Source organism: Indicator indicator, chromosome 5 (genome assembly GCF_027791375.1).
Source record: "Indicator indicator isolate 239-I01 chromosome 5, UM_Iind_1.1, whole genome shotgun sequence".
Classification (NCBI taxonomy): Eukaryota; Metazoa; Chordata; class Aves; order Piciformes; family Indicatoridae; genus Indicator; species Indicator indicator.
Genome location: NC_072014.1, coordinates 18489134 through 18508364, shown reverse-complemented (window position 1 = coordinate 18508364; position 19231 = coordinate 18489134). Strand labels below are relative to the sequence as shown.

At 38.1% G+C, this 19231-nt stretch overlaps 1 protein-coding gene across 1 annotated transcript in view; it reads right to left on the bottom strand.

Moving 5' to 3' along the window:
* Window positions 1–19231, bottom strand: part of PDE11A (phosphodiesterase 11A) — a 121091-nt gene that overhangs the window by 10107 nt on the left and 91753 nt on the right. Inside the window, exons 14-19 of the mRNA XM_054381023.1 lie at window positions 16764–16854; window positions 13877–13977; window positions 10178–10255; window positions 8746–8813; window positions 5755–5825; window positions 2884–2967 (exon numbers count right to left, since the gene is read on the bottom strand). Of these exons, the coding sequence (XP_054236998.1) occupies window positions 2884–2967; window positions 5755–5825; window positions 8746–8813; window positions 10178–10255; window positions 13877–13977; window positions 16764–16854 (493 nt within the window). The remainder of the gene's footprint in view (window positions 1–2883; window positions 2968–5754; window positions 5826–8745; window positions 8814–10177; window positions 10256–13876; window positions 13978–16763; window positions 16855–19231) is intronic.

The window sequence follows — 19231 nt, the reverse complement described above, 5'->3', positions numbered from 1 at the left end:
TGATGCTTTGCTAGTCACTTTTAAATTTCTCACAAAAAGGGCCCAAACTCAGAACACAGTCCTAGCCAGGTAAGCAGGGAATGTGATACACATCCCCAGTAAAGGAGACTTCATTATCTGTTGCCTGGGAGAAGAACCACTCCTCAAAGTGGGTTGTCTTGAGCTAGCTTAAGGAAACGCAGAGAACAGAGCAGATGTGGAAGAAGGAGGAGGCAAATCCATCCCAAGAATGATCAAGTCCCAAAGAATGTTTCAGAATGGAGGAAAAAAATAAGGCTAGGAAGGCCATAACTCTTTCTACCGTTCTGTAAAGTTTATATACTGCTTGCAGTATGAAACAATCCTCAAGGGCACTATATAGCCTAGCTCATACACTTGGACTGTGGAGAAAACACCTGAAGTATAGTAGTTGCTATAGTACTGCCAGCGGCCCTGGAACTTCCTTCTGCATTGCATACTTAGACATCTACAGCTGCCAAGAATAGCCTACTTTCAGGAACAACTTAGAGCAAAGAACATTTCAGGGGGCTCTGCTGATCTCCTGTTTGACTTTAATGGAAGTTGCCAGTATTCCATCTCTGTGTGAGTGTCAAATAACACAGATCACAGCATTAGGTCCTGCTGTAGCAACTGCATTGGTATGGACACATGTATTCTCCACAGAGTTCCTTTCAGGGCTCTGGATGCTAGGATCTGCCCACTATCATATGGCAGATAAACAAACAAACAAACTGGCAAAAAGCTTTTGTTTTGTTCTCTGTGGTTCAATGTTGTCATTTTGGTACCAAAATGAGTGTCAAATGTTTATTTCAAACATACGTTTTTTTTATAAGCACGATGATAGTAAGCTCTATAAGTACTGCTAAGATTTAACTAATTTGTCATCTGCCACTCTGCCTCTTTATGTTGCATTGGTAATGATGTAACCCATTCACTCCCCACATGCAGTCCCTACAACATATTTTAATGAGTAGAATTTTAAAGAATGTATTTGGAAAGGGGAAAAAAAAAAAGGAGAAATCTAGGACTTGGACATAGCTATAGTGTTCAGCCAGCCCTAAACAGAGGATTTACAATGCCTGAATACACTGCTGATGTGATGTGTGCACTGAGGTTTGATTAAGCTGGATATGAAAATTAAAACTTGGCTCCACATTAAAGAGAGAATCTCCTGCGGTGTGATACTATGACATCAAGTTTTCTGTTTACCCCTAAGGCTGGTGCTGCAATGACTTCCAGGTTTGATGGTGTCTCTTTTTTTAAGTTGTTGAGCAGCAGGCTAATAGCTGCACAGCATGATCCAAAGACAGCAGAAAGCAGGGAAATCAGATGTGAATATATTCCCCAGAGATCTCCTGCTAAGATGGAGCTAACTAACCAGAGCTTTAGTGCTCAGATGTAGTCTTCTCATGCCGAGGATGGGCCGATTATCAGCTCTCCCTGTTTTATTGTGTATTTTTGGATTACAGATATTATTACAAATAATGAATTCTGGCATAATACAAATTCTCGTGTAATATGAAAGGAACATTATTTTTTAAGAGTTTTTGTCCACATTTCACCCTACTCCTCTATGTCAAAAATTACCTTGATATTTTATAAAATACAGGGGTTTATTCTTCATCTGTGCTTGCTTTGCCTTAATTGTTTGAAAGCCATAGCTTCAGTTTATTTCATCATGAAAAGGACTGTCTGAAGAAAGGGGCAGGATCTATTGGCAAAGCAGTAGCCCACCTCACCATGTACACAAACACATGCTGTCCTTGTCATACAACAGGAGCTGTGTGCAGTCACTTCATTACTGCCATAGTGGCAGCCTCAGATGCCACAAAGGGGCAGGGAAAGCACATCATCCTTCTTACCTCATATGCTATTGGTGACATATTTGGCCTATAAAATCAAAAGCAACTGCCAATCCATTTTTGTTTGTGTGTAGGGAAGCTACATTCAGACACACGTTTGCCAATTTAATGTTAATACAGGAACTCATTTCTTTGTGTGACTGCTGACACTGCTTTGTGTCATTTCTTGGAGATGGGAGGCAGTTTAGGGTGCAGTGGTAACAGGGAGAACGTGTTGCAATTTCCCCAAAACACCTATTGAGAACATCTTCATGTTTTCTCAGATACCAATAGCCAAACTGGCAGTCTTTAGCATCATAAGGCAGACTGTATGGTTCCAGTGAGTAGGAGGAAGTCTGGCTGACACAGTTATTTGATGGTTAAGTTTCTATAGTGTTATTTTCCATTTATGATACTTCTTATGTAGCTCTGCTTTCTATACAGATAAGAGACAAAAAGCTAAATTGGTGAAGCTTGTTACACAAATTCTGAAGCTGGCTTAATCCAAAATAACCTTGATAAAGTAGTACTTTAAAGCTTATAGAAAGCACATAGGCAGTCTGTGTAGAAGCATGATTAAAAGAGTAAACTCCAAGTTAAACGGCATACAGGTTAAACCACAAATCATCTGTCGCTGACCTTAAAGGCTTGGCCTTAGGAGTGCCCCTTAACACTTTGGAAAGGAGCCAGAAGTGAGCTCCCCTTTGAGTCACAGGCATTTGGATGGGTTTTACAACAGCACCTATTGAGGCTCTCCCTCGGGTGCATCTCTGCAGAGCACTCTCCACCTTGCCATGATAAGAATCAATTTGTCTCAAATATAATAAAATAGCTGCCTTATCAGCTGTTATAAAATAGAGAGGAATTATGTTTAAAGATATTATCACCTTGAGGGAACCTGAAGATTTCTGCATAGAATTCAGATGTTTGGGAAAGTCAAAGAAATATAAGAATTCAAATAGCCTTCAAGGCTGCACTCTTTTTCCTAGAGAGGCAAGAACAATCTTCTCTGGACTCTACAGAAGCAGTAAGTAAAAATTACCTCATACAATGGCATGCAGATGCTATCAATCCACTCGAGCTGCAACCTGGGTAGTTCATCTTTCCTGTTCCGATCAAAAATGGCCTGAATTGAGAAGGGAACAAACTGTCATGCTTTATTACACTGGAGAATTTTACAGACACATCATCCAGCACTTTGGAGCTATGATCAAATTCTCACAACCACAACACTTTGTAAACCAAAATCAACCTTTGCAGCAGTCTTCCCTACTGCTTTGTCTGGCATGAAAAATAAACTGCTTATTTTCAGTTTGGTTTTGAAATTTGTAGGCTGAATTTTATAATCCTATAATGTAAAATAAATGCTCCACAGCTGAAGTTGAGCTAATAAGAAACCTCCTGTAGACATGCAAAGTAGGTATCTTTGAACAGCTATTTCCCTTTTCTCTGGGTTTTCCAGCTCAGCAAAATGAGCAATGATGGATGTGGGCTGGCTCCCTCCCAGTTACAGACCCTTTCTGCAGAACCAGGCATGTGTGTGAACCTAAAGGGTGAGGAATCAACATCTGGGGAGGAGGTATCAATTTGATCCTCTGGAAGCAGCCTCATTCACTGCTCTCTGCACTACCCCAGAGGAAATTATAGAAGTTTAAGCTGATGCTGAAGAGGCTTAATTGTTGGCTGAAAGGAGATGGAAGAAATTGAGTTCTGCAGAGTTTGAACATGAGTTGTTTACTCCATACTCTCCCTGGAATTACTTGGGTCCACCAGCTTTCCATCTACAGGGCTTTAATCCTCCTGTGTGCTGTGGCCCATCCACACCATTTACCCAATGCCTTTTTTAAACTGTCTGCATATGCCAAATTTTAAATCTTTCTATCTGTTCTTATTCTTGCCTCATCTTTTCAAGGCTAACATCTCAGGAGAAAACTTATTTTCTTTATGTACATTCTAGAAACTCCAGGCTATACAGATCACATAACATTAAAGGTCTGGTTGAATTCTTCCAGTTTTAGCCTGCTCCTTCTGACATACACAGGTATCACACAGTGTTTCTAAATAGGACCAGGAAGTAAGATTCAAGGACTCTGTGATTTTGAGTTAGAATCTTGGGTTTGATTTTGGAAAATTCTGTATTTCCTATTTAAATAATTTTGAAATATCCTGTTATTTTCATATTGTTATAAGCACAATGCAAGGAAAAAAAACCCAAAACACCTGAAGTTGTAAGATAAAAAGAGTATCATGTTACCTTGCTGAATAACAACATTCCTATCTAACTACCACCAATATCTGTCTAGGTGGCTTGTCGCAGCAATATGTAATGAAATACATTAGCATTTGATCTCATTTAAAATTTCCTCTTTAATGTGGTAAAACTCTACATGATTCTGTCCCTTAGCCATCAACTGCTAGAACTGATGGTGCTCTCAGTACAAAACACTTAGTATACCAGTTTAATGGATTTTTTAAATTGTGAAGGACAAAACTGAGAGGAAAATCTTCCTTCAAGTTGTACAGCTTCAAAGCATCCTGCATGTGGCTCACAGATGACTGTATTCCATGGTACAGTGTATAGAGCCCAAAGGAAGTGTGAGAGAACTGCTATGATGGAGGAAATACTGAAGGTATTTATAGCAATACACTCTTCTTTCCCAACTGTCTAGGCTGTTGAATGAAGACTTTCAGAAGATGAGTCCAATAGAAAGCTTTGGCTTTTGTCTTTCTCTGCATTTCTACCAAGTCTACACTATGTCCAAAATGTAGATATAACAACACACCTTACAATAATTCTTAAGGTTGCTGGACCTGCCCCATTTGCACTGACATTCATCCCTACTTGAAGACAGTAATGTTAGCCTGTGTGTTGAAATAAAATTACTTCTCATTAGAATGAGAAGCACACATTACAAATTTGATATACAAGGCAGGAAAGGCACTTGTATCTATATTATATGGAATGGTACTTGCAGTTATTCAGGCCTAGATTTGGTCTCAGAGTCATGAATACCATGACTGACTGACCAGGCTTCCACTGGACTGTAGCTACCATTTTTTCTAAGCTGTACACACAGAATTACTATAGGGAAGAAATTAATTAATGTCCTAACCTCTGACAGTACACAAAGTCAAAAGCCAATTTTTTTGTATCTGACCATCGTTTACTACAAACTTTTTAACTTTATAGACTTCATTACATTACCAAAGGCTCATGTGTGAGTGTTATTGAAGTGAGAACACTGAAATGGTCTTTTTACTATATGGAAGTATAACATATTTCTGAAGAGCTTGTAAGTGAAATTCTTTAGAATACTTTGTTCTTATCTTTTTGCATCCAGATAATGGCTTGTCAACATTTTGAAGTATTTGATCTGGAAAAGGCTTTCTCTTAAAACCCCATTCACTGAAAACCTTTATAAACCTTTTCCTCTTAGTTCTTGTTTGACACTTTATATCCATCTGCCTACATTCCACCAATTTATCATCTCAATCACACTGTATACTTAATTGTATACCTATAGAAATGCTTTCCAGCGTTTGATATACCAAAAGACACAGACTGTTGCAGCTAAAAGAAAATCTGTCAATTTTGATTTCCATAAGTAATATGTGATTTTTTAGTTGAATACTGTGTATTAAAACTATTACCTTTTACTCAGAAAATTAACTGACAGCTTAACTTTGGGAACAGGTACAGAAAATGGGGAAAAGGGCTCAATGCAAAAGTGACCGAGTTGACTGAAGAGCTTTTATATAACTGGCTTAAAAAGCTTGTCCTTATTGGTCAGAGCTTGTATTTATTCCAAGATTTTTCTTTACATTCAAAATATATAGTTACTTTGAATTACTCAAATGATATTTTCTTATCTGATCCAAGGCACCAACTATTTCCGAAGTCATAAAAACTTACAGAAGGGGTGAGCTTGAGTTCAGATCTTTCTCTGTCTCCTTGTTCAAAGAACTCGCTAGTTACCAGCTCAGCTGCCTAAAACAAAGATCATGATAAAGATTGGAGTTATTTCTACATTTAAGATAATGAGTTCTTGGTCAGACCATGACCTGTGCTTAACTGTAAAGAAGTGAGCAGTCCACTGACATGACCGATGTCAGGTGCATGTTTGCAATAGTTTTCAGGACTGGGCATACAGGGGTTGTAAACAGCTGCAACCACCGACAGGCACACTTAGCCCTCTTTGATAGGGAACTGACTGGAGGTACTAAATTGCAATGTCAAGGTAGCACTCAGCACAGTTACACACAACTTAACCCCAGTACTGAGAACAGAACAGAAAATTACAGCTTCTTGGCATCTATAATTATGTCTCTAAAGATGGTCTGTAAAATGTGCAAGAGCTTTCTGGGTATATACAGGCTGTAAACAACTTTACTTATCAAAGAAACTTAATTAACCAATAACCTCTGTTGTCTTATGTGATTTTATGTGAAATCATAAAGGTTTTTTTGCCCACTACTTTTTTCCTACAACTATCACCATTATAGGATCTGCATATCTAAATATGAACTTGGGTTGTTATCATCAATATTGAATCAAACCCAACACTGGTGGGATGGAAGTTGAAATGTCTCTTTCTGATTCCTGTGAATAAAAACGTTCTATTCACAGCAGAGGTTTGTGCTTCTCAGAAGAATGCAAGAGTTAAAAACAAACAGAAATTTTAGGAACTCAAATAGTGAGAAATCCAGATATACGAGCTTTTATGTTCTGTACTCTTCTCATGTGTGGGTCTTTGAAGGTAGATGCAAAAAAAAGGGGAAAGTTATCTTTTGAAGATAGTATGCAGTTCTTAAAGCCCCTGTCATACTTGCTTATTGTTTTCAAGTGTTTTCAATATAGGAAATATTTTCATAATACCAACATAGAAGAGGGGGAGCTAAACAGAGAACCTACACTTGAAAAAATGTCAAAATTTCTTGCTTTAGCAACTATATGGCAGCTAACATTTACAAATCCTAAGCTTGTTTCAGTTGAAATAAGGAGTACCAAAATAAACTGGAAGTAGGTGAAGTGATGCTATAAAGTACTCTTAAATCTTCAGCCAGGCTATCACACAGTCTGGAACTTTATAATGTATGTAATCCCAGTGCACTAATAAAATTCTGGATCAATACTCCCATACAGAGGAATAATTTAACAACTTAGCAGCAATTAACAGTTTGCCAAGTGTATTGTAGAAAAATAACCAAGATGTAGTCCTATCCCTGTCTCTCACTGCTATTCTGGTTCTGTTCTCCTTGCATCCCTTTCCCTCTTTTGTTTGTTTATATCTTCATGAATTTTGCCTTCTTACTTGTAGCCTTTATTCCCTTTGATTCATGTAGTTTAATCTCTTTCTCCCTTACTTTTCATGTTTTTGTTTTGTTTTTTTTTTTTCCCTTTCAGCACAGTTGAGATCCAACTATTTCCTGTTTTAGCCTCTCTGCTCAAGTAGGTAGTATTTCATTCAATCCCAGACTGGCTTTTTTAATATAAAGTAAACCTGTACACTAGGGTGCAAGGGAATTTTCACCCACAGACCTCAAAAACCATAGAGATAAAACACCAGTTTGCTAGAGACTTCAGCATTAATTCAGCACCATAGCACAAAGGCTGACAACATGGAAAACAGATCCTACCTGACATTTCATCTGCCAGAGAAAACAGAGAAGCTAACTGGGTTAAAGAGAAAAAATTAGGAGCTGTGGCTGTGATTAGGTGGCACTGAAAAATCTTGTGATTCATTTTCCCACTGCAAGGTATAAGCAGCTTCTCTGATCTCCATGCAAGGTGACCATTTTCTGGCCAAGTAGAGTCTGTGACTATTGTGGATAGTCTTGCTTATAAAAGCAAAGAAAGACTCATCTGGAAGCTGAGCTGAAGCCCTCACCATATAAATGATGTTTTTACTGCGTTAAGTTGTGTGTAACTTTCAAAGGTCCCTTTTAGCTTCTCTTACTTCCTTGTGCAAGGAACTTATTTGCTCCTGCCTCACTAGTTCTCTGGTCTAGCTTATCTTTTTCACTCTGTGTTTGTACCTATCACTGCTGTTAAGCCAATTAAACTCCCTCCAGTTGCTTAGCCATACTCAGCTGTGCCAGTCCCTTTCCCATTTGCTTCTTGGTGTTGTATATTCCTCTAATATTCTATATAGCCTGCCTTCTACTGGCTTATTATGGACCTCACTAAAGGCTAGACAATGGTTAGCATGGATACAGGAAATATTAAGGATGGATCCTGAGTAAGGAAAGATGCTTAGAAAAGGGAAAAATAGGTAAAGGACAAGATGTTTAGGACAGATTGCTTTCTCACAGTGCCAATTGTTTGCCAATGCTGGACAGAAGTTTTATACATATTTCTAAAGAGATTACTCAAACAGCAGAAGCCTGAATTTTATTTCTTTGTTTATAAGTAAGGGATGCTAAAAAGGCTCTGTACTACACTTGCAGGTTTTTTCATCAGTGTTGAGAAAATGAACACGTTTCTATTATCACATATACCGGATATTTTATGCTAAGCAAAGTTTGCAGATCATTTGTTGGTAGTTTTGATTTAGGGAATATCCTGCTGCTGCCAAGGAAAACTATGGGGCAAAGCAAGTATGTGCAGCTACATGTGGCCAACACATTTTTTGTTTAATCCTTCCATTTTTTAATATGGATTTAAAAGGTTAATAAGAGAAGAGGTTGTAAAGCCAGATCTCTTCAGGTACATACATGCTGCTCACCAGCATGTGTACATGGAAGGATTATGCAATAAACCATTTCTCGCAGAAACCCCCCGCTATTTTTTTATGGCATCAGTACCGCTATAAATTGATTCCAGTTTTGGTCCCTTGTAAGCCAGGGCCCTGGGAATATTGTCCTGCCAGTCCCGCCTCCTCCCAGCCTTGCTATTAATCATGACTTGCCTGTCTTGAAATCTCCCACGGTTTGGTCACAGCTCCAAGGTCACAGGCTGTCATTAGCATTGATCTGAAAAACAGAAATGAACAATACAAGCTGAATCAACCTTTGTTGGATTTCTAAACAACTCTACTCTGGATGCATAAATAAATAATACATACATAAAATGTCAGCCCTGGCACCTTCTTTTCCTCACCAAAAGAATGACGTGTTTGAAATCTCAGCCATCAGCATGGCTTTTACTCACAATTGTGCCTAGGAAGCAGGTCATCAGATGAATTTTGGTATTGTGCATTGCACATTAGATAAGAAATCATATTGCAAGGCAGTAACTGCTAATTTTGCAATACTTCTACAAGTACTTATGTTAATAATTATAATATACTAGAAAGCCTGTGCTTCACAATATTAGTAAGGATATTATTGCATAATAGCATCTGCAAACTGGATTAATTTATATGCCTATTTGTAAGTGACTGCTGTAGCAAGAGAACCTGTAATCACAGGAGGCATCCCAGACACTGGTTAAGCAGTTTCTACTGCTCATCTACAATAAAAATTTAAGATTTACTATGAGCTATACTGTTCCAGTGTAGTTTAATACCTAGCTACAACCATGTTTTATATGCATTAGGAGGAAAAAGCAATTCAACTGTAGAAAGCGTTTATGTACAGTACCGTGATGCAGACAGAAGTCTAAGAAAGTTTAAATGAAGAACAAGGGCACTGAAAATGAAGCATCAAATATATTGCCTGAATCTAAAATTAGGAATGGGTGAAATGATATGGAAAATAGAAAATGGCCAATATTTTGGTTAAAAGACCAAAAGGAAACAGAATTTTAATGACATTTCAGACATAATCAGGCATGCATATGCAAATACACACTTTTTATTGTCTCAGAAGCATGGTGTAGTCAAACCACCCACAATGTCTGAGGTTTTCAATAAGACGCATGCTCAAATCATTCTTGAGGGCTAGAAGAATACTGTGTATCTGCAAATTTCAATGTACAGATTGGAAGAGCAGAGAGAAGTGTGGCTGGTTAAAAGAAGCAGCTGAGAGAAGAAGAAAATAGGCAAATGGACAGGAAAGATCTTTGTATTCTGAAGCAGAATATTGATGCTTTCTGGAGAAAGAGTGGAAAAGCTGAGCGGTAACTGATGAGACTGGGAGAAAGGGAAGATGACATGACAGAGTGTGAAGGCAGAAATGGAAGGAATGAAGATGTTGAGGTCACACTGATTACATCCCTGCTGTTTGGTAGTGTTTAGAAATCATCCCATTGTTGTATTTCATACAAGAGATCATATTTTTAAAACAAGCTTCTTTCTCTTGTTACTCTAAGTCTTCACTCCATGATTCAGGAAATGCCTTAAACAAATATGGCTATGCTTTTAAATAACCAGAAAGCAAGGAACAACAGTGCTCACCTAAATATTTCCCGGTGTTTTTTTCTGTTCCAGTCATAACCACCTTTACTGACAAGTTCAAAAAACTCAGTCCTTCTCCTGCAACAAAACAGATGATCAAGAAGGAAACAAGTCACTTCCAGGGCAGTGCTGCAGTAGAAACAGTTCTCTGGGTGATAGGAAATCCTCACACCTCATGTATTACTGTTAAAGTCGTTACCCTGACAGTCCATTTAAGCGAAACGTACTAATTTCCGAATGTGTTCTATAAATGTCTGTTATCAATGTCAGAGTTGCCTCGTAAAAGCAATATTGTATTTATGGTCTCTGCAGATAAGGAAATAAATGGTACCAAAATGTTCACTCTTCCATGGAAGCATGAACTGTTCAACTACAACAGTGGACATAGAGACAATAGAAACACTCCTGAAATATATACACACTTCTCTTTACTTGTCCTTGCAGAATGGTTTTTACTTCTGTATCCTGAGGGTTTTTTCAGAGATGTGCTATTTTTTATTTCCAGCACACAGAACAGTGAGACACAAGAGCTGCAGAAGTCTTGAGTTAGTAGTTCTCTTTGACTGGAAACTAGGTCTCCCTGCTTGTTCCTCTGCTTTGCCTTCTAAAATGTCTTGCTTATGTCCTCAAAGATGGACATAACATGAGCCAGAATGTGTTAGTGCTTGTTTGGTGTCTAAGTACCAAATTTCTGACTCTAATAATAGTCTGTAATTATTTATGACACTGAGACTGCATTATTTTAGTCCCTGACTATCATGTGTTAACATGACCAGTCACTCCTACCACAGGACTTTTCTATATGACAGTAACTAGAACAGGGAGATATAAGGACTATGTGGTGATACCTAATCCCTTATGTTTTGTGAAATAATATATAAAAAACTTTCAGTTAAAAAATTTGCTGTGACAATGCAAAGTCACTTATGCAGAAAACAAATTAATTTCTTTCACAGAAAGTCAGAGCATCATGGAAATAACATCCAGTAGAAATAAATACTGCAGTGATGAATACGGCAATGATGATAATTTCAATTGCCAAGAGTAGTTACCACTTGAACCTTAAACTAGCTCAGACCATCAACAACTACATACTCTATTAAGAGAGCAGTGCCCAGGCTAACAATGTGAAAATTGATAATGATTTAATTTTGAAGTATTGTATATGCTGTGCAATTCATATCATAGAATAGTTTTGGTTGGAAAAGACCTCTAAGATTTGTTAATGGACAAAATGCAGCCACGTATCAGGAAACAAGTTACTGTTTCCTACTGGCTGTTTTATGCATGGTATCCAAAATGAACAGATTTGCTAATATTAAGCAAGCATAATATGCTAGGATTTCAGAAATAAACAGAATGTTAACATTTTTGCAACGTCTTTGAGTAACTTTGACTCTGGTTGTATTTTGCCAGAAAGGGGAAGTTGTCTTGCTATATATAGGAAATCCAGCTGCTCTATAGCCCCAGTGGCTCAAGACATTAAGTGAATTTCCATGAACTTCGTTTTGGTTCCATGCTTTTGCTTATTGTATGATCTACAAGCATCATTACCTAGAATTATCTATTGAAATCAAGTATATTTTCCATCTGATCTTTCACCGAGAGTCATCTTTTTGTTTGTTTGTAGAACAGTAGTGCCTTAAGAGGGTCATAAAGCCTTGCTCTTTCTGGAGTTTTGTTGCTGTTTTGCTAGCTGGCCTTTGTGATCACTAGGTTTAGGTATTGTAAGAATATTGATATGAGAATTTCCTTCTCTACAAAAATCTTGAAGATGCAGGAAACTGAAAAACCAAGTTAGCTATTTGTGTGGAAACATCTGTTCGCATAAGGTGTCTTTAAGAAGTGTAAATCATCAGTGTTTCCAGGGAGTGATTTCAGGTGTTTGTGGAAGTAAAGTAGCATAACAGCTACCTGATTAATGAATCATAACAACACAAGAGGAAAAGATAACTAATTTGCAGAATGCTGAGTAAAGAGGCATCATTTGCTGTAAGTTTTCTGATTCATGTAGCATATAAAAATCAATTATGCAAGCAAAGAAGAATAATCTTGATGTTCAGATCATGTCCCTTTTTGGACATTATTTCTCTGTATTAAAACTAGAAAGACTACTTTACCACGTAGGTCTTCAGCCTAAAGCAAGCAGCGAAGAGGGCTCCATCGCGTCTGATGTGTTGCCTCCCATGGCACCGGTGTGTGCCCTTTCTAGTTTTTCATGGAACTGCAGGATGTTGGCCAGGGATGTGGGCTCTACCAGGGCAGCTGCCCTCTCAGCCCTTGCCACTTATCTATTCCTTGACAGCACAAAACATTTCTGCGGCACTTGTTTGTGGTGAGACAGAAGAACCCGAACTGACACATCCCTGTGGTCCTTGTATCTCACTTAAAGCTGTCAGCAAATTCCCCGGTCATACCAACCCCCCAGATAACAAGTGATCCTAACAGACAGCTTCAAAAAGAGTATGCTTAAAAGGATTTGGTTGTCCTCCTCAGGATGTTCATGTCAGCAAACGGAAACTGCTTCATGGACTAACGTTTAGAAGTTATTTATAATAAAACTATTCACTAAACCCCTTTCTTAATACAACTTCTCTGAGAATATACCTGCATGAAACAAAGAATATCAGTATGTCTACTGCCAGTACTGTTTAGAAACAGCCCGTCGAAGTTACTCAATACTGAGAAAAAAAAGACAAAGCAAACATCACAGCATCCCAGTTTGTATTTTTACAATCAACTTTTAAACACATAATGTTGATACAGATAAACAATTTCAGAAGCTTTCTGGAAACTTGGCTTGGTATCAATCATCAGCACAAAGGAAGGGTGGAATCCAGGTATACAACCCTAAGGAAAACATTACTAGATGCTAGCCAGCACTGTATGGCATAGGGTGCTAATGGACAATGAATTGTTGCCAAGACTGTTAGTATGCTGAAACCGCACATCAGGCAGCACTTCTCCACGTAAGTTAGTCACAGGCATATGGTGAGGAGGGGGATGTCAAGAAGTGCAATGTGACAGTGACAATATGACTACTCTGCCTATGCACATGCTCCCATACGTTCTCACTGGGAAGAACTTGGTAATGATTAACAGTATTTGAAAAACATAAAATAGCAACAACGTGAAGTCTAGTTAGATTTTCAGAACAGGAGAAGGAAGAAATCTGGATGAGAGAGATCCTATTATACTCTCTCAAGTCATGTTCTTTAAGACCTGTTCTCATGCGATACAAATTGGCATCGTTTGTCCTCAAAGCAGCAACATGTAGGCTTTCATTATCTCTGCAGCTTGGTCTGTAACTAAATGTAATATTTCCTAGCACAGGTTTAGAAACTCAAAAATGGTGGAAAAGAATTTTAAAATATTAATGCCTGAAAAAAAAAAATCACAGACAGGACAGAAGAATTACAGGACTGAGCGGTAACTAATTTGTGGGATTGCTTTGAAGTATAAGCCTAGGATTTCACATACTTTTTGTTGATACAGACATGTTACACATTAGAGCAAAACTTGCTCGGACACTTGAGATATTTCTATTAGCCAAAGATATAGTGAGTGTTAGACTAAATCTCTTCAACCACAGCTAAACACTAATTTCTCATATAATATATCCTTACTGGTATTTAATAAGTCATTAGAGTAAGTTCTTTGAATTTTCATTTGTCAAATACAAGAAACGCCAATACTTACTCAAAATACAGAGTGAGGTCTGTTGCCAATATCGATTGTTTTAGAAGCTGCATAAGGTCACTGTACTCCTTAGAGGACAAGTTAGCAAAGATGTTGTGACCCTATAATGAAAGAGATAAAAGAGGTAAAGAGCTAGCAATCAATACAGGTTTTTAAAAGGTTTTCTAACTCTTTAGTGTACTGTTTCCCTTAACAGAGGCCTTTTCTGATTCATAGCAAAACTACAACAAAATAATAATGATAATACTGCTGGGATTACATTGGGGTGGAAGAGTTGACGATTGCAATCAAGCACCTGGTACGTTTTTCTAAACTCTGCTGAAATTATAGCCTCTTGAGGAAAGATTTACTTTTTGCTTTGGCCCTGCACATACTCAGTTTATGGGGAAAAACTATGGATACCTCTCAATGTTTCCTCTTATTATATGTTTTGGGGAGCGGTGCATTACAGCTTTTGAGATGTTTGCCTAATAGATTTATCTGTGCTGCTGCTTGCTGGCACACAAACTGCTGTTAGAGCAGTCAAAGACACTAAATCAGCTTTCTATTCAAAACAGCCCGTTTGCTCACTCTGACCATTACTGTGTGGTCTTACAGTGCATAGAAGCATTGCCAATGAAGGCTAAATAACCACAACTTTAAGCAGTTTAAACATCCTTTACTTTTTAAGGGATCGTGGCTTAGGAATTTGAAAGATGCTCTATGGACAGAATGAAAGGAAACAAATTAGTACTATTGCTATTTGCAAGCAGGAAGGTCCTTTTGTAACAATTTCTGAAAACTAACAGCAATGGAGATCCTATAATTTCTCTATGAAATCTTGCAGAAAATAAAATGAAACAACCAAGACTGATGGGTGATGACAAGTGGTCTCTGTGAGATTAGTCACATAGCACTAAATAAATGCAAATAAATGTGCCATTTTTTAAAAAAATCACCTATAGAAATAACAAGGTTCTTGCTAAACTGAGTTTCTTTTGTTGGTATTTAGCACTGTAATGCACACATTGAGTATGCACTGCCATCAGCTACTTAGGATGATTAAAATGCCCTTAAAAGCAAGAATTTTCTAGCAATGGGATTGATGTAGCCTCTATAATATCTGTTACCTTTCTGACCTGTTTCATGATGTATAAACCATGTCACTACAAAGCTCAAGATCACTTATTCTGAGGTTAGCAAGTCAAGAATAAAGGATAAATGCTTCCTTTGTCCAGCATAATAAAAGTCTAAAAAAATACTATAATGTACTATGTTTCCTTCTAGATGGCGAAGACAGACTAGAATATCAACATTAGTGGATAGGATGTAGTCTAATTTCAGTTTATTTGAGAGAGGGACAAACTGCTCAGCTGGTGAAAGCTGGTGTAACTTTAAGTAGACTGGAGGATCCAAAACTGCATTTATTCAAATTAAGGAGCACTGTGTTCCAGTAGCAACTAATATCTATTGGATAAAAATCCTGTAGGATTGATTTTCTGGTCTAGACATGAGGACCTGGGGAAGGAGCTGCGTGAATGATCAAAGGAAAGGACTTGCATTTCAAGTGGTATTTTACGTCTCTAAAAGAAGCTGGAGTAGACTCCAAGGGAAAAAAAAGAAGTAATATTTTCATAAATTTCTTGATTTTTAAGCTGGAGAAGAAAAATAAAAGCATCCAGACTGACGTGAGCTATAAAGTTTCACAGAGTTGTCCCTGTCTTCAGAGAGACCATCAGTTATGATGAAGATTTCAGGAGCTAGCAAAATTACAGTTTCCCAGAAAAGCTTGTTCTGGAGCTAGCAAAATTACAGTTTCCCAGAAAAGCTTGTTTCCGTTGTTTTAGGAAAAAACCCGAACCAAACAAAACCTCACAAAATCCCCCAAGAAACAAAAACCAAACAACTTTTCTTTTTTACCTATTTTGAACCAATCTGTTTAATTTCCAAATGCTACTTTTTCTATGCCTTTCCCTGGTAGTACAAGGAATCATTTAATTCCTAGCATCACCTTTTAGATAAGCTAGGGTAGGCTAAGCAGATTGAGCTATTTAAATCTCATGCTGGTGCTCTCTTTTGCTATGCCTACTTTTTTAATATAATGTTGAGAAACTGAACACTAAAGCTACAGTCCCATGACTAATCTTTGTGGCAGCGTATGCACTGGTAAAGCCATCATCCTGTTCCCATTCGTCTGTGATCATGGAGCATTCCCAGATGTTCTCCAAAAGTTACTGCAGACCAGCATATGGTCTCCCATTGTGCTGCATATATACTGAATGCATTTTGTAACAACCTTTCTGTGTAAATTAAGAAAATACATCTGTTGCTTTGAGAGGACTCCATGTCCATCCTTCTATTTTTCCCACTTACTACATCTCAGAGGTAGTGCATGCAAAAAGATCTTGAAGGGAAGATCTGTGTCTTTGTACATTATTTGCAGGGCAACTAGTATACTTTGGACAGCACAGTATTACTGGCATTACTTTTTTGAAATCACTTAATATAAATATGCAAAACCATCATAAAAAATACTGATTACCAAAAGACTGTCAATGAAATTAAATTGGTCTAGTAAGTAAAGGATGACTGTGACAGTCTGAATACACCACCTATGGTAAGAGCTTGTTTTGCCTACCTACAAATCACTGAGCAGCATATATGTAAGACTGAGAAAAGCTGACAATATGATTAGTATATTCTCCTTGCCCCAGCTGATTGAGACAAATATAAGCTCTATGATCAGCATTTGTAGTTGTTTAATTTTGTGCTAGTTGTGACCTTTGTGGTAACCAATAAATAATTCCTCAAGGAGAGGGCATTAAAAAGGTACCGCATGTGGTATTTCCTTTCTCTGTCTGAAACTGCCCAACAGCTTACAGTGAGATTAATAGTCACGCTTTTGTACCTCACTTTGGAGAATCATGACAGCATGATTGAAATGGTGGTGCTCCAAGGTAGCAGAGGTGCCGTAGAGCTGAGCTAAGGCTGATCCGCTCCTGAAACAGAACATAGGGAGTCAACAAATACTGCTTGTCTGCTTACAAAGCGAGTTTCAGAGACAATTTGGTAATGAAAGCATGAAGAGACATTCTCCCTCCCCATTTCAGCAACCTCACTTAAGACTGTTGATGAGATCAAATTACTAATTTAAAGCTAGATACAAGACATTTATGTTTGCTAAACAGAATCACCTGACAAAAGATTTTCCTGGCAGTACCTGATGTTTGGTACTGCAACTTTCAAAGTGCCTCAGTAATGCAACAGTGCAAGTGCACTACTGTGCAGTAACTTCCTTGAGCTAGGACTGGCTGTTCTACTACTACCTTTTAATTCTTGATAGACAGGAATACAACGACTTACAACAAATGATTACAAACTCTTTTTAAAAAGCCTGAAACACAACAACAAAAGGCAACTGCAATTGCAAAGTTCTATCTCATGTAAAATCATGCACTTAAAAAATACTAAAGGAAGCAAAAGCACAAGTGAGAACAGTGAATACAGAAGTAAAGTTTAGCATCTTTTTAGAATGTATTCTCTTGTCATGTTTATTGGATAAAACAAAATTAGCTTTAAAATGGACAGAGCAGGTGGGTTTTTAAGTTTAAAGAACAAAAATCTAGAGAAGACCATTACAAAATTGTGAATTGTTGGGAGGTACAGAGAATGTGACTCAATTTTCAGAATAATAACTGTTCACCATTACTTCACTTCTGGGACCCAGCCTAAAGCAACAAGATAGGTTTTTCTATTCAAAGAAATGAAAATAAGGGATTATGCTAGAGACAAAGAGAAAGATTCTCCTAGGAGCATATACTATAAAACTGCACCATAACGCTATTTAATTATCAGAAGCAGCTATATTAGAGAGAAGGATGTGCAGGAAACACCATCCCCAGAGAAGGTGATGTTCAAATATATAACAGAGCCGTTTCAGACAACTGTGATATTACCTCCATCATATACCTCTTGAACTTTCATCACACACAACAGCAGTGAAGATAAAGTAGGAAAATGTGATGCTTAAATTTATGTCAGGTTAGAGGAATAAATCATAGCTGCTGTTATGAAAGCTACGCTTCTGTTTTCAGGGATGTTTTATACATGTGTGGTAATGTTTGTCTTTTGTTAAATGTTTTCAGCAATTTCTTTATGGAGTCGTAAAATGGTAGCCTCCTCTTTGTACACCATTGTCAAACAAGAAGTATAACTGATAGCAATCTAATGCTGAAACCTCTGTCTTTAACTCAGCCACCTCTCTGCACAAGAGATATTGTGTAATGTTACAGTGGACAAGTGGTTAACTTAATCAGAGCCTAAACCGCTCAGGATGTAAATCTTGGGTCTCAATTTTTGTAAATTAGGGACATAAACATTAATCAGCTGAGCTTCCTTTTCATTTGTCTCCTCTTTTTTGATTTTCTTCAAGCCTCAGCTGCAAAAAGGCATCTAGCAGTGCTTGGTAACCTTTGCACCACAAGCTTTGTCTTTTGAGCACTGCAATTGATTTTCTTTGCTGTGGTGATTGAAGATCCAGACAGTGTCATTGTTTCATTGAGACTGTACAGCAACACCAATAGCTCAGGAAATGGCAGCTTAACACATATCAGAAACTTCACTTTGAGTGATGTTCACTGAGGCAGCATGCTCCTAGAAATGCAGCAGCCCGTACGTGCACATGCTGCAGCAGAGTATTTCTGCAAGAGGTAGGAGCCTAATACAACATCAGGCTGTCTTTCAGATATCTTTGGACAACCTCTGACCACTTCCCCGTCACGCTGGAGGATTAGCAGTAATGCAGAACAGACAAAGCTGCAAATACACACTGGGATCTGCAGAACAAGAGAGCCTCAACATATCATATTCTGACTGCAGAGGACCTAAGGAGCCAAGAAAGCAACATGGGATTTGGAGGAGTCTCTGTGTCTGACAGCTTTATTTCACAGCTTGGCCAGGATGTTGTCAGGGGACATTTCTTGTTGTTCTTCCCTATTCTTGGGGAACACAGATTTTGGAAAGAATTTTACCTTTATCAAGGGAGTTCCCTTACCACCACAGTGAGAAGTACCCTCAAACCTTCCACAAACCTGCTTCTGCCCCACTGTGTCTGAGAGCAGCAGCCTATATAAAAACATATACAAGTCAGCAGCGCTGAATCAGGCCCTGAACACTCTGAATAAAATAAAGTTAATTTTTAGAACTGAAGAGCAAGACTGCACATAGGTGATGTAAGAATCTGTCTTTGAGATCCAGCTTTGTGCTCGGGTTGGTACTGACCATTGCAGGGGTGGCCAGCCCATCCCTACCCACTGCAGAACGCTTCTGAACAGGCAGTGTGTGCTCTGGTGTGTGGGGCAGGCCGGGGAGGAGGCT